Below are 23,694 nucleotides of genomic sequence, written 5' to 3'. Positions count from 1 at the left end.
AAGCGGCCTGGGAGAACCGTGGCTCTGATGTGGTGGTCCAGCCTGCTGCATCACCAGTGGCACGCCGCTCCTTGTTTTAGCCAACCAAGGCTCCACCACCTCAGCCGAAGGGAGCTGTATGTCATACCCATCTTCTGTCACTCTAGATGCTCCTTCTTCTCCTTCTTCTTCTGCCAGCAATCCATCGGCAAAGCCATGTCCAAGAGACAACAGTATGAGCCCATTCATCCAATGGTGCAGAAGCTGAATGTGCTCCTGTCTAAGTTGCTGGTGCTGCAGTCCCTCCCTTCTCAAGCGGTGGACTCTGCACCATTCAGAGAACTGATGGCTTGTGCCGAGCTGAGGTGGAGAGTCCCAAGCCATTATTTCTTTATGAAGAAGGCAGTACCAGCCCTGCACAATTTTGTGGAACAGAAGGTGGGCCATTCCTTGACCTTGTCGGTGTGTACCAAAGTGCACGGCAGAGCCGACATGTGGAGCTGTGACTGCGGACAGGGACAATACATGTCCTTTAGGGCCCACTGGGTGAATGTGGTTCCTGCACAGCCACAACAGCAACTTGGACAGGTAACGCTGATTCCGCCTCCATGCTCTCAGGCAATTGGTCCTGTGACAGTGTGAGACTCGGCCTCCACATCCTCCACCGTGTTCTCAGCCTCCACTGCCCAGACAAGTCTCAGTGCCCCTCCAGCATACCATGTGTGCAGGGCATGGTGGTGTCACTCTGTTCTTCACATGGTTTGCCTTGGCGAATGGATTCACACGGGGAGAAACTGCTAAAAGTCGTTCATCAAAAAATAGAATCATGTCTTACTCCACGAAAACTGGAAATGGAAACCATGGTGACCGACAATGGGAAGAACATCTTGTCTTTGCTGCGACAAGGAAGCCTGAGCCATGCGCCCTGCATGGCACATGTGTTCAATCTGTTTTTCAAGCGGTTCCTGAAGTGTCCCCCCCCATCTGCAAGACATCCTAACAATGGGAAGGAAACTTTGCATGCACTTCAGCCACTGGTACATCGCAAAGCACACCCTCCTTGAGCTGCAGCATCAGAACGGCATCCGCCAACATAGTCTGATTTGCGATGTTTCCACATGTTGGAATTCCACCCTCTATATGTTGGACCGACTATACAAACAGAGAAAAGCCATCACTGTTTTTTTGATGATCCAAGCGGATAGGGGGACTCCCCTGTGTAACGTCAATGTCAACCAGTAGCAGCTCATACGTGACACCTGCTGTTTGCTCATGTCCTTTGAAGAAGCCACATTATTAGTCAGTCGCCAGGATTACAGAAGGAATGGCGTAATTCCACTGCTTTATCTACTATACAACGTGTTTGAAAAAATGGCTGGTCAGGGCACTGGAGACATGGTGTCTACATCTCACAGCCACATGAGCCCTGTGGGGGTTGAACTGGAGCAGGAGGGGGAGAGGCACAATGGAGCACAATTTAGGTTTCACAAGATGGGTGGTTTTTATAGTCATTTGACAGGAGAGGAGGAGCAGGAGCATACAGAGGAGCTAGAGGGTTATGAGGAAGGCGAGACAGAGGACCCAGACTCAAAAAGGCAGTATGCAGTGGAGATGGAGGCAGTGTGTCCTTCCGAGTCACTTGCACAAATGGCACGATGCACACTCACATGCTTGTGTAGTGACTGCTGTATTATCACCATTCGGCAGCGGAATGACTTCTGTCTCTTCCCCTTATTGGACCCTCGCTACCGGCACAAAATGGGGCTCTTTCTTACACCCAATGAGAGGGAGAGCAAACTGATCTACTACAGAGACATCCTACATAGTCAGTTTGCCAATGCCTATCTGCGCCATCATCCATACTCTCGCAGGTCTGACTCTGCACTCACCTTCCACTGCCATGGCTGCTGGGGAGGGGTGGGGTGGCAGGAGCAGTACCAGCTCCATCAACAGCAGCCTGAGTCTACAGTCACTGATGAGTAGCTTTCTTCACCCGCATAGTGAAGCAACTCATTAGCAGAAGGTAGACCTGGAGCAGGACCTGAACCAGCAGGTGATGGCATACCTTGACATGCTCATGCCAACACACCTTGAAGATCCTCTGGACTTCTGGATTGCCAAACCTGATTTGTGACCGCAACTAGCAGAGTTTGCCGTGGAAAAGCTGTCTTGCCCGGCCAGTAGTGTGCCATCAGAGGGGGTGTTTAGTGCAGCGGTGGCCATGGTAGCCCCAAGGAGCACTTGTCTGTCCATGAAAAATGTGGAGAGACTGACCTTTATGAAGATGAATCAGGCATGGATCAGCCAGGATTTCCACCCACCAATGCCTAAAGCATCAGAGTAAATTGACCATGGTGCCACACCAACACTTCACAAATATGGATAGTGCAAAACATATTTAAGGTGCTGCTCCCCAGTTACAGACATTCCTCGCCATCAGACCACAAGTAAGTATTGAGGATATGCATTAGCTAAAACTTAACTTTTCTTAGGATAAAATATATTTACTCAAAATCTTTTCTAAATCAAACAAAAGGAAAGGTCTGCAAAAAATCCATGTGCCACCTACACCACCAAGTATTGATGTGATGCAAAGACCTCTAAAAGGTGGGGGTAAAAACTTTCTGTCAGGCCCAAGCCCTGATTATTAATAACCTATATGTGTATTATAATTATAACTGTGTGATGTATTATCCAAGCCATGGGTGAGAGGTCATTCAGACTGTGGGTTTGTGTATTGTATTTTATTGGGGGGTCTGACTGTTTGTTTACATCTCCTTTGAAGTCAAAGACTTTTTTGAAGTCATGCACTCTGGTGCCATCCTATAATCAAACAGATAAGGGGCCAGGGAGAGAGAAGACCCCCTGGTGGGATCAGAGGGGAGGGGGGAATGGAGTCTCCCTCCCAAGAAAGCAGATATGATATTTAAAAAACAATGCTAGACTCAGGGTGTTCAAGGCTGTGCTACAAGCTGACAAGACCATCCTAAGAACAGCTGGAACTCACTCTCATGGGCTGGTACCATCATGCTGTAAGAAGTTCATCTTTTGTTTTCTGAACTTGCCTTGCTAAACTCTTTTATATATTGTTATACCTGTATGTCATTTGTTCCTGTATTTTTATATATTTAGCACTGTGATACCTTTTATCAGATTAAATGTTTAATTAATCAGCTCTGGTCTTTGATCTCTAAATATATGAGCTCACCTTTCTGAAGGAGGCTCTGGTAAAACACGTTTATTTAAGGGTTAATTTGGTGACTTGCTGGGACTAACAGTGTATACCCAGAGGTCTGGTGGCCTTAACCCTTGCACCATCACACTCTCTCTAGCGTCTTGGCTGGACCGATAGGGTGTGATCGTGACCCTTTCCCTGTAAGGCTCTACTTTCGCATTATTAATTCCCTTCTTTGCAAGTGTTACTGGCCCTAAGAAGGGCTGCCCCACACAGGAACCTCTCACAATTTCCCCCTACAAACATTGCCATTTCCCAGGGTTTTTAGGTGGAAATAGAGAGAGTTTCCTGTGTCGGGCTGCCCGCACTTGCCAAGCAAATTAATAGGGTGAGAGTAGGGCCTTACAGGGGAAGTTTTTACCCCCACCTGCTACAATGGACAATACGATGTTTGCTTCCAGCTTTTCGAGGAAAGTGTTACTCTTCTTAAAAAGAGCAGCCCCACACAGGAACCAATCCCTATTTCCACCTAAAAACCCTGGGAAATGGCAATGTTTGTAGGTGAAAATAGGGAGAGGTTCCTGTGTCGGGCCGCCCTTCTTAGGGCGAGTAACACTTGTCAAGGAGGGTATTAATAATGTGAGATTAGGGCCTTACAAGGAAAGTTTTTACCCCCAACAGTTACAATGTACCATACGTTGTTCCCTTCCAAATTTTAGAGGTCTTTGCATCACATCAATACTTGGTGGTGTAGGTGGCACATGGTGTTTTTTGCACACCTTTACTTTTGCTTTATTCAAAAAAAATTTGGAGTCCACATATTTTATCCTAAGCATATTATTAAAAGTTAAGTTTTACGTAATGTATATCCTCAATACTTACTCGTGCACACTAACACTTTTACAAAAGAGACCATTTTCTTCTGCCTACCTGCCTCAGCTACTATTCTGATCCTGCCACCCGCCTGATGCCACACATCTGATGACAAGTTTTCCTTTTTTCACCCACCTTCACCAGGTACTGGTATTGTCATCCACCGCACCGCTCTGTCACCGGGTCACTTTCAGGACTCCTGATGCTGCTGCTGCCACCTCCAGGCTGTCTCATTCTGCCACCATATGTTTTCCTCATGCTTATGCCACCTCCAAGCTGTGCCATTCAGCCACTATATGGTCTCCTCATGCTGCCGCAAACTCCAGGCTGTGTCATTCCTCCACTACATGTTCTCCTCATGCTGCTGCCACCTCCACGCTGTGTCATTCAGCCACTATATGTTCTCCTCATGCTACCGCCACCTCCATGCTGTGTCATTCAGCCACTATTTGGTCTCCTCATGCTGCTGCAAACTCCAAGCTGTGTCATTCAGCCACTATATGTTGCCGCCAACTCCAGGCTTTGTCATTCAGCCACTAAATGTTCTCCTCAGCTGCTACCACCTCCAAGCTGTGTCATTCAGCCACTATACGATCTCTTCATGCTTCTGCCACCTCCAGGCTGTGCCATTCAGCCACTATATGTTCTCCTCATGCTGCCGCCAACTCCAGGCTGTGTCATTCAGCCACTATATGGTCTCCTCATGCTGCCACCACCTCCACGCTGTGTCATTCAGCCACTATATGTTCTCCTTATGCTACCACCACCTCCACACTGTTATTCAGCCACTATATGGTCTCCTCATACTACCGACACCTCCACACTGTTATTCAGCCACTATATGGTCTCCTCATACTACCGCCACCTCCACACTGTCATTCAGCCACTATATGGTCTCCTCATGCTGGCGCCACCTCCACGCTGTGTCATTCAGCCACTATATGGTCTCCTCATGCTGCTGCCACATCCACGTTGTGTCATTCAGCCACTACATGGTCCCCTCATACTGATGCCACCTCCAGTCATTGTGCTGCTCTGCGACAGTGATAGCGACGCCTCTGATCTGCATGTCATACTGAATAATAGAATTATTTCACTAACCTAGCACACTCCCTATGTGTGTTTCAGCAAGGCAAAATGTTCTACACCCCTATTGAGGCTCTCTGTTGGCCAGAAATAGCTCTTTTTTAATAGCAATTCACCGCAAATAAATTCGAATTGGCGAATTGGCCGACATTTTTCAAAAATATCCTCTGAGAAAAGTTCACAGTCTGTGCATAGCATAGCATATACTCAGGGCATAATTCACACTGATCTTGTGTTTGAATTCAAATAGAAGTATTCACAATCACTGTTGGTGAATTTTAACCCCTTAATGACCAAGCCCATTTTCACCTTAAGGACCAGGTCAATTTTTTTTTTTTTTTCGTTTTTTCCTCCTCGCCTTCTAACATCCATAACTCTTTTATATTTCCATCTACAGACCCATATAAGGGCTTGTTTTTTTTGCGTGGCCAATTGTACCTTGTAAAGAAACCTCTCATTTTACCAAAAAATGTACAGCGAACCCAAAAAAAGATTTTTTTAGGGAGGAAATTAAAGTGAAAACCCAAATTTTGCACATTTTGGAGGGTTTTGTTTTCACACTGTACACTTTACGGTAAAAATGACATGTGTTCTTTATTCTGTGGGTCAATACGATTAAAATGATACCCATGGCTAGATACTTTTATATTTTTGTACTGCTTAAAAAAAATCTAAAACTTTTTGTACAAAATCAGTAATCTAAAATCGCCCTATTTTGACCACCTATAACCTTTTCATTTTTCTGTATATAGGGTGGTATGAGGGCTCTTTTTTTGCTCCGTCATCTGTACTTTTTTTTAGATAGCACATTTGCTTATATAAAACTTTTAGATCATTTTTTATAAAATTTTTTAAATAAAATGTGACGAAAAAGCAGCATTTTTTAACTTTTTTTTTTTTACGTTTACGCCATTCACCGTTCTGGGATCATTAACATTATATTTTGATAGTTCGGACATTTACACATGTGGCAATACCAAATATGTTTATTAAAAAAAACTTACGCTTTTTGGGGGTATAATGGGAAAAAAGGACAATTTTCTTTTTTATTGGGGGAGGGGATTTTTCACTTTTTTAAAACTTTTTATTTTTACATTTTTCAACTTTTTTTTTAACACTTTTTATGTCCCCATAGGGGACTATCTATAGCAATCCTTTGATTGCTAATACTGTGCAGTGCTAATCATAGGACACAGCACTGCTCAGTATTATCGGTGATCTTCTGCTCTGGTCTGCTCGATCACAGACCAGAGCAGAAGATTCCAGGAGACAGCCGGAGCCAGGTAAGGGGACCTCTGGCTGTCATGCTGGATGATCAGATCGCCGCGGCAGCGCTGCGGGCGATCCGATCATCCAATCAAAGTACCCCAATGCCGCAGATGCCGTGATCTGTATTGATCACGGCATCTGAAGGTTTAATGGTGGACATCCGCGCAATCAGGGATGTCGGCCATTACGAGCGGGTCCCCGGCTGCTGTGTATGACGCGAGCACTGTTCCGATGCTCGCGGTCATACACAGGACGTAAATGTATGTCCTGGTGCGGGAAGTCCAGCCAAACCAGGACGTACATTTACGTCCGTGGTCATTAAGGGGTTAAATACTGTAAGTATTTAAAATTCACCAACAGTGATTGTAAATACTTCTACTTTTGAATTCAAATGCAAGGTCAGTGTGAATTATGCCTTGAGTATATGCGATACTATGCACAGACTGAGAACTTATCTCGGAGTAAATAATGTGGTCAGTGAAAGCACTGACAGAGCAGCAGTGTGAATTACGTATTGAGTGGGGGAATAATAATAAAAATACATAACATCACCTTAGAATTGGAAACGCTATGTCAGTGAAAATCGTGTTCAACATATATATGCTGTGGCCATCTTATTTAAATGCAATATCTGTATGTATTATGCTCCAAGTACATGCTACGCTAAGCACAGACTGTGAACTATATCCTGAGTGTTTATTGCGGTAATATTTCGGCAGTGTGTACTACTTCTATAAGTTGTGAAGATAAATAACATAATATCACCATATAATTGAAAACGCTATATCAGTGTAAACTGTGTCGATAATATATGCTGTGGTCATTGCAATAATCAATGCATTGGTAGTGTGGATTGTGTTTGGAATCTGTGAACGGAACTACCTAGCATGAGTAAATAATAGAAAATGCAATATCAGTGTGAATTGTATCCAGGCATCATCATGCCATTGTAAATGGCACTAGAAGATATATACTTGATGTATTTACAGTAGGACTATTACAGTGCATCCTGTGCAAATTATGTCTTGCCAATTGTAGAAAATCTTCTCCATAGGGATGGATCCGGATATTACGCAACAGTAATGGATCCCCAAGCTAAGTGGTGATGCTTAATGTGTGAACTTGTGCTGAGCCATACATATTCTATAAATGAAGCATCCATAGACTTTGGTATCCTAAGATGGATGCACTGCTATAAATGAAGGACAGAAATCTGATGGTGACCTATCAGATTTGAAATATTTTTTTATGTCTTTTGCTTTTTTTTCTTGATTTTTGACACATTATTGCTATTTTATACAAGCATAATAAAGCATATTGTACAAGCATATTTTACAAGTATAATAAAAGCTAAGTTTTAAGGTTCCCTGTACATTCACTATTTTTCTAGTACCTGTACTAATAGACCGATCTCCCCAGGTGTCACTCCTGACACCCGAGGCGATTGTCCTTCCTATTGCGGAGATGAAGCAGCTTTCTCCTGTGCTCTCATCTCTGCACTATACTCTGGCCGGCCAGTGATGTGAATAGAATTCACATCACTTAGTCATATTTCCCGTAGAGAGCTATGATTGGCCAGATGGTTCCAGATGGATATATATATATATATATATATATATATATATATATATATATGGCATATATTCAAACTACAGTGGGACCAGTGAAGAGAGGCCGGCCGCCCGCATCTATACAGTATACAGGACAATTGCATTGAGTGTTAGAAGTGACACCCGCTGTGATTTGTCTATTAATGCACGTACTACAGTTTCCAGCATGGAGCAGAGTCTGCTCCATGTTGGGAGCAGTAGTACCTGCAGTTGAGGACAGATCACAGCAGGTGTCGCTTCAGACACCCAAAGCAATCATCCTATCTAGATGCGAGAAACCGCCTACATCTATACATTATACAGGACGATCGCAGCGGGTGTCAGGAGTGACACCCGGGATATCTGTCTGTTAGCAAAGGTACTACTACTCCCATCATGGAACAGTTTGTTCCATGCTGGGAGTAGTAGTACTACCTAAAAATAAATAAAAAAATAGAGAAAAAAGTGAAACACCCACACTTTATTAAACACATTAATAAAAATACATATAAAAATTTGACGATGATTTATTCGGATGAAATGGATTTTTTTATTTATTTGCCGAATCGGCCAAATCGAATTTAAAAAAAATTGCCCTTCTCTAATTAAACCATATAAAATACTTTAGTTATCCTCAAAAGGGTTCTATATGCCAGAGCTTTGTTTCCTTGAACATTGGGAAGTTGCTGTACTGTGAAATAAATATGCATCAGTATCTAATTCTCATAGTTTGTTCCTGCAGGGAAGACATCACAAGTAGTATTTACTGTGATAACAAGTTATGGCCTATGGCCTAGTCTTTACTCTAGCAGAAAACTACTGCATTAAAAGTTATATTTTCTGGATCTAAATACTATACAAAAGGAGATTTGGTGGCTGTTAAGTAGTTTAAGCGTATGAAAATGAGCTTTGTTTATTGCTTGACAAATTCCCACTAAAAAGCATTATGCATATTTATATTTTCTCATAATCATATACTGATGCGTTTTTACATTTGAGATGGTAGTCGGCAATGTCTGAGCAGATGTGATCTAGAGCCCAAGCAGGTAATATGAATATCGAAGGAGATGATGTTAGCTAAGCTAACCCTCATTTAATGCAATTTACAAATGCATAGATTCTCTTGGCTTGTAATTATATGAAATGTAAAACCCGGCACAATGTTGCTGCTGTGGACAAGCTGCTCCATTTGCATATCAAATTCTTCAGACAAATACCTGTATGTTGGCACTGTGTTAAGTGGGAAAATGATGCATGTAGAGAAAATTGAAATATTGTGATGTAGAACCTTTTACTGCTAGCATTAAGTTACAATGAAGATGTTAACATTTATTTTGTTTGAAAAAAAAGTGAATCTACTGTTTGGCATTGGGTACACCTGAGTCAAAGTGACTTATTGCCACAATTTCTGTTACAAGATTTCTCTTTAAGATGTTACCAAGTTTATGACTGTAGGCTTTACTTTGGTGAAATTACTCATCACACAAATATCTGAAGACCGTCTGTCAACAGAATGCAGTTATTCTTTTTCTGGACTATGCATCATAAAATTAAACAGTATGTTAAGGTCTATTGTGTTTTCTGTGATGATGTGGTCTATTGTGTTATATCTGTTAGTAACTTATGGTAAGCTGAAATGTATCTTTATATTTTTACAAAGTAGGTGCTTTTGAATATTTCTTATTGGTTCCACCCTTGCCCAGATTTCTTATAATCACATGACTTGCCACAGGCAACATAAAAGCCAAACCAACTTGCCAGTTTATTGCAAAAGAAAGCAGTAGTCAGATTGATATTGACCATGCAATTTTACTCATCCCAAAGCACACCATCAACTCATCCTAAACCAGCTCTCGCCTGAGTTAGGAAGGATCCGCCTGCACAGATGGTCTGGAGCAAGACCATAGCAATAGCAGAGAACAAACAAAGGTTTCCAGCTGTAGAGATGCCTTAAAACAAATAGCCTTATTTGATATCTTTAAAGGAGTACTCCACTGCTAGACATCTTATCCCCTATCCAAAGCATAGGGGATAAGATGTCTGATTGTGGGGGTCCCACTGCTGGGGCCCCACGATCGCCCGTAGCACCCGGTGCAGCACCTTATGTTTGTCGGACGACACGCATTCTCCCATAGACATAAATGGAGGGGGCTTGGCGTGATGTCACGATCACGGCCTCTAGCTCTGAGTGTTCTGAACAAAATGTTCAGAACACTGGAGCACCTGAGTACCCCTTTAAAAGCAATAGGACCAATCGGGAATGTGCTGTCGCATAGAAGGCAATGCATTCCGTGCATTGTCCAAAGAAAGAATAGACATGTCTATTCTTTGTGAGGAAACCTCATTTTAAAATTCCATGCGATGTGTTTCCAGCACAGAAATTCTGCTATGAGAACAGCGCAGCAAAATCTCATTGAAATCAATGGTACCCTGCTACAGCTGCAGAATCTCCATGCAGAATTCCAATGCAGAATTCCGCACAGAAATTCCCTTGTGTGAACATAGCCTAAGAAAGCATTCTCTCCTTGTGGAAACTTCTTTGTGGGTTGAATGTTTCCACATTGGCAGGTTAAGGCCTTTTTTGGCCCTTTTTCTTAGTTAATTTTTTGTAAGTCTGACCCAGGATATTCAGAATGTTCAACCATTACAACGATACCTTTTGATGACTTTAAGTGTCCTGTGGTCCACTGGCATTACCTCATTTAATACATTTTATAGACATGTAGGTATGAGTGTTTTTGTATTAGGTCATATGCTTTTCCATGCCATCATTTTTAGATTTTTATAGGACACAATATTTATAGGATAAATATATTTATGCAGGGTTTCTTGTTGCTATAATTGTATATTTATTTGAATTAGTTCACATGTGGTTATTGTTACAATGATTGTTTTTTGGACAGTATATTCCGGACCTCAGGAATTTTACCACTGAAAACATCTAGTTCATTTTGCATTTTATGGTTAAAAAAAAAAAGGCTCCCGTTTGAAACCTGCATGTTTTTTGTCCTTGGCACTTCTGTATTCACGATCACCATTGGTAGAGCAGGGTGAGAGGAGTAGAAAATAATTTGTGGGAAGCACTGCCAGAGTTCAGTGAGCACTTGGCTTGTGGTGGAGGTATTATGTTATATGTTATAACTCCAGTTAGCACCCAGTTTTGAGTTTTTTCTTTTTTTTGTTTCTTACTAGTCAGTTTTGGGCTGCAAAGAGCCATAAATTAGGCTGTAAAAACACCCGGAGGCATTGTGCACTCACTGCATTTTGGTTACCGAAACCAAATGAATTTACTAAAACTAATATTGTAAAGATTTTCACCTTTTGTGTATTTTGGACATACCTCTGTTTTTTCATAAAAATACTCCCCTCCTAAAGAGACCAGAGCACCATCTGGAACCAGAATGAGGGAACAGCACAAGAATAGAGGGGAAGAGAACTTTTTATAACTTAAGTGCCTTAACTTTTTTGCAAACTCATTTTCTCTAATGTTGCCTTTCCTGTTAACAAGAAAGAAAATTAGAATGTTACAAATCACCTTTAAAATAGCGTTTCACTGATTTTCTATACAGCTCAGTAGGGCAGCCAACTTAAAGCTATTGACTCATTCAAGTGTAATTTTGCGTATAGTGTTTTGTGTATTTTATAGAGATTACTGACAGCTTTAAAAGTAACTGTATCCCACTTTCTACAAAAATTGCCTGTTGCAAAGATTATTGACCTTAGACTAGAGCTACAAGACGAGTCACATGACAGAAAGTTGTGAAACTAAAATACCTATGACAACACATTGAAATGGATTTATTGTGATTGCTGTTTCATAGTCACGATATGTTGCATCCCGCAAACGGGTCCAGTTCACTAACACACTAAAGTCGCCATGTAGCCCTAGCCTTATTGACAATGAAAGGACAAAAACAAGGACATCTAGGCCCATACCTTTACTGTAACTAATGGGAGGAGAGTTAGTCAATGGGTTAAGAAATGGTAAAATATAATATTAATTTAAAGCATTACATTATTATAGTGGATCCACATTGTAGAACATTGTCATACAAGATTGTATTGGAGCTTCTATGCTCATGGAACATATTGAAAGATTTACATACTGTAATATTTTTTCTCAAAATAGTCTTAAATCAAAGTCAGAATCTGTATTATTACTAGTCCAGAGCCCTCTGCATAGCATCATGCTTTGCACATCTGTAGTGTATGACTGACCATGGCCAAAGTTGGGTAATATTAATCACATGGTGGACAGGTTTAATTTATTGGTTTAATGAACAAAAATATTATTTTACCATAAACATTTTTGAAATATTAAAGCTCTCAATTATAATGTGGTCTTTCTTACTGGTACTGATTGGAATTTCTAGGAACTACAATAGGTTTCTTTTATTAGCTAAAGCAAAAAAAAAAAAAAAAATTACCAGTTGGCAAAGAGCTGATGCATTTCATGCTGCGACTATATTACTGAATTCCATTAGTTCAGCATTTGGATAAATATTTTACCTCTCCTCTTTTCCAATAGCAGATGTAATATGTTTAGACAAGTACTGCAGGGTGGGGGGTTATTAATCATATATTGTGCAAAGCTTGTAGATATTTAAGGCATTGCAAATCATGATGTTATGCAACAGTTGCCTTCCAGTATCAATTTAAGAATTTAAGCATTAGTACATCATTATCAAGACATTGTTTTCTGCCACAAGTTTACAAAATGTATTACTCAAACCTTTAGCAAAAGTCAGAGATCTGATCTGTTTTTGATCTCTGGATATGTTGTTCCTAACCCTTGGCAGATCATCCTTTCTCCTTTAGAATGAGGGTACCAGGTTACTAAATAAATATATTGCATCGCATTATACAGGGAGATTGGTGCTCCACTACTACAGCCTGGCTGCATCCGTGAATCTGTGATATGGTGGTGGTAAGAAGACCCTCTGTGGCCATTTCCAAAGAGTCCCCTGAGCTAGCCAGGATGTATGATTTAATCCTTTAAGTACAGAGATGGGAATTGTTCATAGTGTCTAAAGGGTTACTGATAATAGCTAACACTCACCACTATGAAGCGAGTGCAGCTTCAATGTCACTTAACACTGTGTTAATTCCTCGACATCAAGGATGTACACTATATATATATATATATATATATATATATATATATATATATATATAACGTTTTTTTTCCTGGAAAACACCTTTAAACTGTCTAGTTTCATGTTAATCAGGTTCATTGTCTTTTCTTACAAGTTTTAAATAAATCAGACATTTAGCTTTCAAAAAAGTACTGCTGGGGAGCTGTCAGGTCTGTGCTAGGTCTAATCAGACCTCATAACACTGTACTGTATCCCTATATTTTCTTCACTGATAATGTTAATAGAGCTTTATCAGCAGACTGTATCTGGAATCCACATGGTTCAAGCGAACAGACCCCCGGTGGATATTTAAAAAGGCCCCCACATACATGTTACATAGGGTGCTGATCGGTTAGGGGGTTTCAGCTCTTCAGTGTCATGATTGCTATTGATCATGGCACTTAAGGGGTTAATGACAGATAACAGTGGGACAGATGTCCATCATTGACTGTGAGTGCACGGCTGCTGATAGCAATGATCACTGACAGTCTAAGAAGCAAGTACAGCTCCTACCCTTGTTTTATAGTCAGAATTAAACTAAGGACAAAAATGTATGTCCTGGTGTGTTAAGTGTCAGGGCACTAGGACGTATATAATTACATCCAATGTCCTTAAAGGGGTAATCCAGTGGAAAACAAATTATTTCAACTGTAACCAGACATTTAAACAGATTTGTAAATTACTTCTATTTAAAAATCTTAATCCTTTCAGTACTTGTCAGCTGCTGTATGCTCCCGAGGAAGTTGCATTTCTTTCTGGAATTATTTTCAGTCTGACCACAGTGCTCTCTGCTGACCCATCTGTATCAGGAACTGTCCAGAGTAGAAGCAAATACCCATAGCAAACCTCTCCTGCTCTGTACAGTTCCTGATACGGACAGAGGTGTCAGCAGAGAGCACTGTGGTAATACTGAAAAGAACTCAAGAAAAAAATACAACTTCCTCTGGAGCATACAGGAGCTGATAAGTACTGGAAGAATTAAGATTTTTCAATAGAAGTAATTTACAAATTTGTTTAACTTTCTGCCACCAGTTGATTTCAATTTTTTTTCCACCGGAGTACCCCCTTTAAGGGGTAAATTTCCGAGACTCGTTATCAGATGGATTCTGGGAAGTTCAATAGTGTCTGATGGTAAATGTATCCTGCCGTCGGTGCAGAGGCTGACTAACTCTTTAAGAGTTGCATTTTTGCAATGGCATATAGAAAGAATATTATCTTACCACAATTGCTACTACTTATTGCTGCCATTTAATGCTGATATAAACACTGAATGCATTTTCCTCTCACTATAATACAAACAAAACAAAGATATAAAGACGAAAAAGAGCCATCACAGTCCCACAGTAAATAAAACCAGAGATACAATTCTTTTTACAAATCTCCCATTTCATAGAAGTCTGATTACATTGCAGAAATGTTATGTAAATTGGTAAGATGATGTGTGATCTGAATACATCACAGTTACATCTCTGAAAGTAAAGGTCAGACAATAATATTTGCTAAACTAAAACACATTTTGCTGCCTAGAACGGCTAGAATAAATGTGTCAGCCGGTAGAACTTGTTCTGTGATGTGATACATTGCCAGTTTAATCAGTCCGAAAATGTAGTCGTTCCAATTGTCATTTCCAAATCAGTAGAAGTGAATGACTGATCATATTTGGCGAATCGACAAGAATTCTGTGGATTCAATTGCCATAAAATGCTCCGAGAAGAAGGAAACTGAGCAGTTATTTTAATGTCGCAGAACAGGTGAGGAAAATTATCAGAGGAAAGGGAAGAGAATGAAAGCAAAACAAAGGGGGGAAAAAAAGCTTAGGCATTTAAAGATATTGAGCACACAAGGGAAACAATAAAACATTTTTTATACATTTTGCTTTACAATAATATATATTATATAAATCAGTATTGTCCAACCAGGGTGCCTTCAGCTCTTGCAAAACTACAACTACCAGCATGCCCGGAGAGCCAGAGGTTCTCCGGGTTAGTCAACACCAATATAGATATATGTTTTTATTTGTAGAAAGTATCAACCATTTGAGTAATTGACCAGCTAACCTCCTAAACTACTGTTTCCTTCCTCTCTCCTTTTAGATTGTAAACCCTTCCAGACCCTAAAATTGTGGGGGATCCCAACGGATGGACCCCCACAATCAGACACTCTATACCCTATCTTTTGGATAGGGATAAGATGTCTTGGGGGAGAGTACCCCTTTAATGTGTGTCATGTTCATTGTCCCTGCATTTGTTTTATGCGTTTTAACTCTTATCAAACGTAAGGTGCACTGGAACCAAGGGTATTGTATAAAAAGAAATAATAATTAAAAAAAAGCATTGTGAGTTTAGCTTCAATATTATCTACCATTTAGAGTCATTTTGATTAATTTAATGGTTTACAGAAACCTTCTTATGTTTTTGTGAAACCTTTTAGGTTTACAGAAAACTTCTATAATCATAATAACACAGTAAATATCGATGTTTCTTTTGTCGCCCATAGCACACATGATATTGTATCACAGTAATGTGAAGAAGTTTTTCATTATTTTTTGGACACGTCTTATGGCTCGGAGGCAAGTGTTGTAGACATGTTACATATAGGACAGTGCCCAAATCATTATTCATCCACGTTGCCCGGGTACTTTGTAAAGAAGGTCATTTTCTGCCTCAGTAAGAAAGTGGAGACATCTCTAACAAATGGCTGTTCTGGCAGGTTTTACCTGTTCAAAAAATCTCAAGCTATGAATATAATGTTTTCTTTCTTTTCATACAGCACATAGGACACTTATGCTTTAAATGCCTGGTATAGTTATAAAGTAAATAAAATTTGTTTATATTTTTGGATTCTGCTAACCTTTTAGTATAAGTTAATAATTTCAGTTAACTAAAACAAATGTAGAACACAGCTTAAAATAGTTAAAACAAGATAAATCTGTGGGGGCCCAAATAATAAAAATGAGTCTCTTGACTCTTAGGTGAATTGAACAGCAGCACACATGCTCAAACACCACTCCATTTACTCTCTATGGAACTTATAACTATCTTTGGGAGGGTGATTACTTCTATTGTTTGGAAAACCATTTAACAGATAGGAAATTCCCCTAAATATATCCCATCTTAGAGCAAAGCTCCCAAAAACTATTTCAGTAGGTTTGTCCCAAATCGGTTGTTGAGTTCACTCATAATCCATTCTCCATTCAGATTTGATCCTACCTCCATGAAGCCAGATGCAGAGTGGACAACATTGCTACTTACCTTCTTGGGCCACACAGGTAGACAGGGAGCAGCAATGCATAGCATATAGCTGCTTACTGTAGGGAATTTTATCAAAATTATAGAGTGTCATTGAAACTACGCACTGAGCAGGAGGCATACATTATAACTCTCCAGCTCAATGTTATTGTGTAAAGAGTTTGGTGACAACTTATAGTATGACTTATCACTATGTGCCCAAGAACAATAAGCAGCAATACATAGTATAGAGCGGGGGGTGTTGGCATGCAAGGGTGATGCTCACTAAATGCTCTGTGACTGCTAATGTACAGATTCACCCCAGAAGGAAATCACAAAAAAAAAAAAGTGGATTTATTTCTAATTCAAAATAAATTCACTTTGTTTCAAAATGTTATTATGGAGGTATATGTTTTCTAAATGAAAATAAGCTGCCTTTTGGAGACAACATATAACATAACACAGACCCTTATGGACTCTGGGTGCTTCTGTTCAGGATCTGTGCATTAGCTCTTTTCTGCACTAAAGTGAAATGAATGTGTTTGCAAAACATAAAAGGAAAGTGAGAATGGTGTGAGCCAAGGTTGAACTCCATGCAAAGTAGGACTCACAAGTGGGCAGATTGTCCAGCCTAACAGGAGGTAGGAGCGCTGGGCCAATTAGCTGCAACACCGGCATTTACATCTCTCTGAAGCAGGAGATTTAAACAGGCTGCTCACTTAGTGGTCCATGATTGAGATTCTGACCCGACATCAGCATTTCTGACCACCATATTCCCAGTGTGTGTATTCCCCCTGACCTGTCTGATATCTCTGATGCCCTGTGCACTTAGTGAGTATAGGGACCATTGCCCATTTGGGGGCCGTTGTTTAGGGAAGGTTGCCCAAGTAGGTAAGTGCAGTGTTTGGGGGGAGCACTAGTTTGCGCTGATCCCTATCCTGGACGTGACATCTGGACAATGGAAAGTGACCCAAAGAAGATGCCATTTCAGCCCAAACCTAGCTATGTGTCTGGTCACTACTGTCCCTATTACATCTTATTCAGACTATTGCACATACTACTGGACAAAAAAAAATAAAAAAAATATATTTATAATGGTTAGAAAATGTATCTAGAAGTCTGGAAATAAAGTATTCTTTAAACTTCAAAAATACAATGCAAATGATTTCACTGAAAACATTAACGTTTAAGGGAACAGTTACTTCAGTAACTTAATGTATTGTGTGAAATATATCACAAAGATCATTTCTGAAAGCAGGAAGACCTTCTGTTCTGTTTAAAACAATCCAAGACTCTAAGACTCATGAAGCAGCTGTAAGTGTTACAGAGATTGTAGTCACACTGAGATCTAACCAAGTGTAACATCTCCATGGGGTTTGTACATTTGAGTAGGTTTTCTTAGGGCAGTCTGACTTCTTCACACAAGCTAATAGACTTCCTATAAAATTGCCCTAGTATGTGTCTGGTAAGGAAATCAAATTACAAGCCTCAATAAGGACAGGGGCTGATATTAACGGTGGCAATTTTTGTACAGTACTGTGGGTCATCTTGACCTCAGACATAGCAATAGGGAGGTGCTACATCAGGGCAATGGTGCCTGAGAGCACCCAAAGCTGCCCTTTTTTCAACTGATGACTGCTGCATTTTATTAAGAGATTTAGAGATATTGCATAGAGGTCCAGGATCAATAAGTTACACTTCTGATTCTAGCTATAAATATCTAACTTTTAATAACTTTTTTTACCCCCCAGTTTTTCAATTGATATGGTAAAATGTCCAATGAGAAATAATTAACTTTGTAGAAAAGACTATTAAATGTTACAGACTATTATTTAATAAATTGACATTTATTAGGGTATTTAATTTTTTACATTGTACTGAGCCTCTTAGGAAATATAGAGAAAAATACAATTTAAAATAGGTTGAATTATGTGAGAAATAGAAAGATTGTCTTGTTGGAAATTGTTCTTACTCTATAGTACCATAATGTGGTTTCACGAGAAATCGCTAATATGACATATTAGCATATTAGTTCTAAATGTATTTTGTAGGCCCAAAAATTATATTTTATTTAGCTGTACACTTCTCAACTATATTTGTGCTGGAAATTTGACATTAATGTGTATTTTAATGAATTATTGTGTGCCCTTTATCTTCACAATGGAATGTGAAAGCAGAGCTGAACAGCGGAAAAACTATAGATAAATGTTTTTAATATTATAATTTAAGTGATTATGTATCCTGTGCTATACAGCTATATCATTCTTATGGCCAGATTTAAGTACTTCACACAAGCATTCTTCTAAGTACATTTCTATTTAAAGTAATGAATATGTTGATTTCTGGACACTAATTAAAATATCCTATACGTTAGATAACAAGTCAAATTAAGTCTGCTTTTAATTAAACAACACCCTTCTTATTTCTGTGTTGTAAGCCATTACCATAATATAGTGCCATATCAATATCTATCCACCGATCTAATACTACAGAATTTGATACATAATCATTGTTGTTTTAGAAGTTAGCTTAACACATACCAGGACAATACATTTTTCATATAAGGTATATTATTTGACCAATACTTAATCTAATGCCATGCTAAACATTCCTACCATAAATGCGGATGATACATGCAGTTATGTTTTGGAATCCTATGACTACATTTGAGCAGATCCATTCAGAACAAATCAAGTTGGTTCAAAATAGTGCACAAATATTAGATTTGTCTAAATCCAAATGTCTATATATTTGCTTTCGGTGAATCTATTTAGGAGTAAGACTAATGTCAAAAACTAATTGCTCCTATACTTAATGCTCCTTAAAGAAAATGTGTAATCAGTTTCACCTGCACTAACGTGTCGGTACAATGTAGGTGACACTGGTGACAACGATACTTACCTGGTGTGGTTCCGTGATCCGATTCTCCAGCTATCCTCTTCAGTATCTTCTGTGCCGAGGCCGACTTGGAGTATGGGCGGAGCTTAGTCATGTCACCTGGGTCTTGTTCTCTGCTGTTCTCTGCTAGGTCTTGCTGCAATCAAACAGCAGCAGTTACGTCATGAAGCCTCGCCCATGCTTCAAGTTGGTCCCAGAACGCAAGATACCAAAGAGGATAGCCGGAGAACCGGTGCACAGAACGGGACCAGGAAGGTATTGATGTCATCAGTGTCACCTGCACTACCTGTCTGTACTGACAGGTTGGGGCAGGTGAAACTGATGACAGATTTCTTTTAACTTACTGAGCTGTAAGGCATACATTGTATGCCTGCTGCCCATTACATATTTACCATGCAGTGTGAATAGCACCTGGCCCGGTGACTGTTTGCTACCTGGAGTTATATGGCGATGCCACTTACACTCTGATGCTAACTGTGTCCGGTGCTCTGCCCTTGGCCTAGCGAGTATTAACAGATCAATAGGAGTGAAGGAATAAGAACCCCTGTTATTTTGACAATAGTCTCTGCTCCTGTATACTGAGCAGTCCACCATTGCCTTCTGTCTTGTCCACTGGCTACTCCAACTCCCACAAGTCCACCACTATCTGCATCTATCACTACACTTGCGGCTGCTACTACAGGCCAGACCTGCACAAATGCAACACATCGCCAAAAAGGGATAATTATTTTTTTTTTGGCTTTTCATACTAAGGCTATTTCTTTTTATCTATTTTGGGACACCAATCCTGTTGTAACTCCCAAAAAAGAAGAATTTTTGGAACACTTGAAAAAAGCTATTGCCAGTGCATTTTAACCCTGGCAGGCATCTGCCAGCAAAAAGTGATGGGGGAGATTTATCATTGCTTTTAGAGCATTTTTTTGTCTATATTCTGGTGCAGTTCATGAGCAAGCCGCATATTTAATGACTTTTATGCGTCTTTTGATATAGAGAGTTTCACTCTTTTTGCCTACCTGCAGAACTTTTTCTTTTTGACCATGCAGTGGTGGCGTATTTATAATTTGCGACGTTAGGCGCAAAGCTACACCACCTACCAGTAGGCATGAGAATCATTTCTACCTTCCACAATTCATCCTTTAACCTCTTGTTGACGACAGCGTCCCACTCCCCTTCTATGACACACTCTCAGGAGCTGAGCGCAGGTCATAGCTGGGTGGTCCTGGCGGCTATCTGCCACCAGGACCCATCTCTAATGCCAGACATCACTGATCACGGTAATGCCTGGCTTTAACCCCATAGACACCACAATCAAATTTGATTGTAGCATCTAAAATGTCCTGGCAGCTCTGTGAAAGTAAGTGAAAACACCTAACCTTCCAAATTCAGGACCCGGAAAGTATCTACTTCACTCCCTCACAAGCATCTAGAAAAAGTGTATGTGGTAGAGCCTTTCCCACCACAGCAGAGCTGCACAAAATGTATCATCCTGCTGCTTCTTGATAAATAAGATGCACGCTAGTCAAATCCACCGCACAAATAAACGTGGGATAATAGCTCTACCATAGAAATACTTTGATAAATCTGGGCCTGTGTAGACATTTTCATCTGTTTTGTCAGTTTACTTTGTCATTCCCTTATTATATGCTGACCTTCCTATTGCAATCCACTTTCATCTTAGTTTGTTCTCAGAGTTTGAAATAGATATTAAAAAATCCAAAAATACTTCCAGATGTCCTACTGAAAAAAAAAATCATGAAAATTGTGGACAAGATTTATTTGTAGCATTCTTATTTTGGATTGCATGGTTTCCTTGAAGTGCTTTGTTTACAAAAAGTTTAGTGAAGCTTGGTTAAGGTCATATTATAAGGAAATCTGCATTCCATACTTCTGACACTGTTAGATAGCTGTTGGGACAAGGAGACACATGTTGCCTTTCATGTATCTGTCTATGCTTTTATAGCATAGAAAAATGCATTGATTCTCATGTTCAAAAAGTCAAACAGCTGAGTGCTGGAACGTCTCCTCATGCCCCCTTCCATCCCTGTCCCTTCTAGATTTACATCCTGTTTGTTTCCATCTCTTTCCTTTGCTGTGCTCACAATTTGTGCTCAGGCACAGTATCTGGAAACGGGGCTTTGCTTCCAGCTTACTGTCAATCAAGCAAAGCCAGAGAGGGAGGGGAGGGGTTATGAGAAGGTTTTTCCAACCTTCAGCAGTTATGGGGCAGTTAAAGTACAGACAGGTAAAGGGAAGGCACGATTGTTAGTGTGAATGAGTCCATTGCAAGAACATTGTGGTATGTATCAGCAATCTAATTTTTAAAGGTTTCTGATGTATACCAGCAACATATTGGTGTAACGCATGGAGATCTGGTATGAACAAACCTAAAGTAAAAAGAGAAGTAAGAGCAAAGAGGTATACACAAGGAAGGTGAAAACAGAACATCAATGCTAAATAAAGTATAATAGCAAGAGAACTGTTCCCATTATAAGCATTAGGCAATATCAGCCCACCTTCTTCATACTGTGAAGCAATAAATAATTTCATTTTTGATTCTAGTAAACATTTTGCTTTTATTTTATTTTTTTCAGAATTGGCTACAGGAATTCCAACAATATCAACCAGTGCCACATTGCAAATCCAGAAAATCTGTGTTATGACAACAGAGACCACAGCAAAAGTTGACAAGAAAATCACTCTGGTATCCAGCAGCAATATATGCCCTTCAGGGGAGACGGAAGAGGAAAAGGCTAAAAGACTTCTTTATTGTTCACTATGCAAAGTCGCTGTCAACTCTGCCTCCCAGCTGGAGGCTCACAACAGTGGTAAGATGCTGCAATTTTCTTGCTATTCCATTATGTATGTAATTTCCATATAATTTTGGTATAGGGAGACAAAGGTGACTAAATACTACACTGACAGTTTACATAGTCCTTTACAGAGTCCATTAGTATAAATCGAGGACCCTAGTTCATTACATGTCCCTCATCAGAAAAAAAAAAGTTATAAAATATTATTCTAATGGTGACAGACACTTGAATAATACAGGGAATGTGCTACTTTTTTTTCATTAAAAATTATTATAAAACTTCCGGGACTACCGAACATTTACAAAGAAAAATGGTACCTAAGCACATGGTTTAGCAATTGACATGAATAAGAGTCTGATAACTGTTTTAATTTTATGTGTATGTTTTTAGAGCTTTTTAGTTTTTTGATTTGTCAGAATTTTTTTTATAATTGTAAATGAAAATGATGAAAATAACAAGGTTGCTGCAAATTTGACCAGGACCCTCCCCCTGCTGGTGCTTTCACATTACCTCTCCTTTTATGGCTATGACAAAAAGGAGGAGGTAGTTTTTTTTTATTTTTTTTTTTATGCCATGCAGCGCCCTTATGTTGGTGTCTTTATTTTGCAAGTTCAGCAGTATATTACAGTACCAGTAGAGTGGATGACATTTTACACAGCTCTTCCACACGCTACACAAAATATATTCTTGGCAATTGAGCTAAGGTCCTAATTTAACCCCTTAAGAATGCAGGGATTTTTCCTTTTTGCACTTACAAGTTTTCCTCTTCGCCTTCTAAGAACCATAATGCTTTACATTTTCCCCCTACAGAGCCATATGACGGCTTTTTTTTTTTTTTTGCCACCAATTATACAGTGCTTGTAATGAACTCACTAATTTTGCCACCTGAACCAGAAAAAAAAAAAAATAAATAAAAATAAATATATATATATATATTTAAGGGATGAAATAGAAAATTACACACTATCTTTATTCTGTAGGGCCATATGATTACAAAATATGCAACACACTGTGATTGATCAGTGTTATTGGCACTTTATTTGTGCAGGCTGCCAAGGCATCCCGCACAGATAGAGTTTTAATTGGGCAGGAAGAGGCCAGGTAGGAGACCTCTGTCTGTCCTAACAATGGATCAGGACCGTACCATTTTATTGAGCTGGTTCCGGTCAGTGCAGCTTATCAAGGAATTTTTACACTCAGTGTGCCATATTTTACCATTGTGTCACTTATATGGCTCCTTAATTATTGACCAGTAGTGGCATCATAAAGGTCATAATATAGTCTATTATATGAGATCATCAGTGATCGCTTTAGCATTTTACAGTTTACAAAAAGATAGTCCCCTGCTATACTTGTATAGAGAAAAGTATTAATATAGGCCTTTCATTCATGCTTTGACATTCTGTCAATAATTTTGTCTGAGTTTCTGTCACCACAATGGATCCTATGGATCCCAGGCTAGAGGATTACATCAATTGCCATTTGGACTTGCCAACAGATTTAATTTTACACAGAAGCCATAATGTAATTGTAAGCAAAGCCTTCATCCATTCCTCTAAAATACCTTAGTATCTGCCATATGAGGGCTCTAGCTTTCTGCTACTTTATAGCCTCCATCCTCATATTCACCCTAAATACAGCTTGGCCTCTGCT

At 39.6% G+C, this 23,694-nt stretch overlaps 1 protein-coding gene across 2 annotated transcripts in view; it reads left to right on the top strand.

Moving 5' to 3' along the window:
* ZNF385D (zinc finger protein 385D) overlaps positions 1–23,694 on the top strand; it is a 350,029-nt gene that overhangs the window by 306,533 nt on the left and 19,802 nt on the right. For both annotated transcript variants that reach the window (XM_056519969.1, XM_056519970.1), the window contains one exon: positions 21,823–22,056. In XM_056519969.1, coding sequence (XP_056375944.1) covers positions 21,823–22,056 — 234 coding nt within the window. The remainder of the gene's footprint in view (positions 1–21,822; positions 22,057–23,694) is intronic.

This window comes from Hyla sarda, chromosome 5 (genome assembly GCF_029499605.1).
Source record: "Hyla sarda isolate aHylSar1 chromosome 5, aHylSar1.hap1, whole genome shotgun sequence".
Lineage (NCBI taxonomy): Eukaryota > Metazoa > Chordata > Amphibia > Anura > Hylidae > Hyla > Hyla sarda.
The sequence above is the reverse complement of the archived record's forward strand: the minus strand, read 5'-3'. Positions and strand labels throughout refer to the sequence as shown.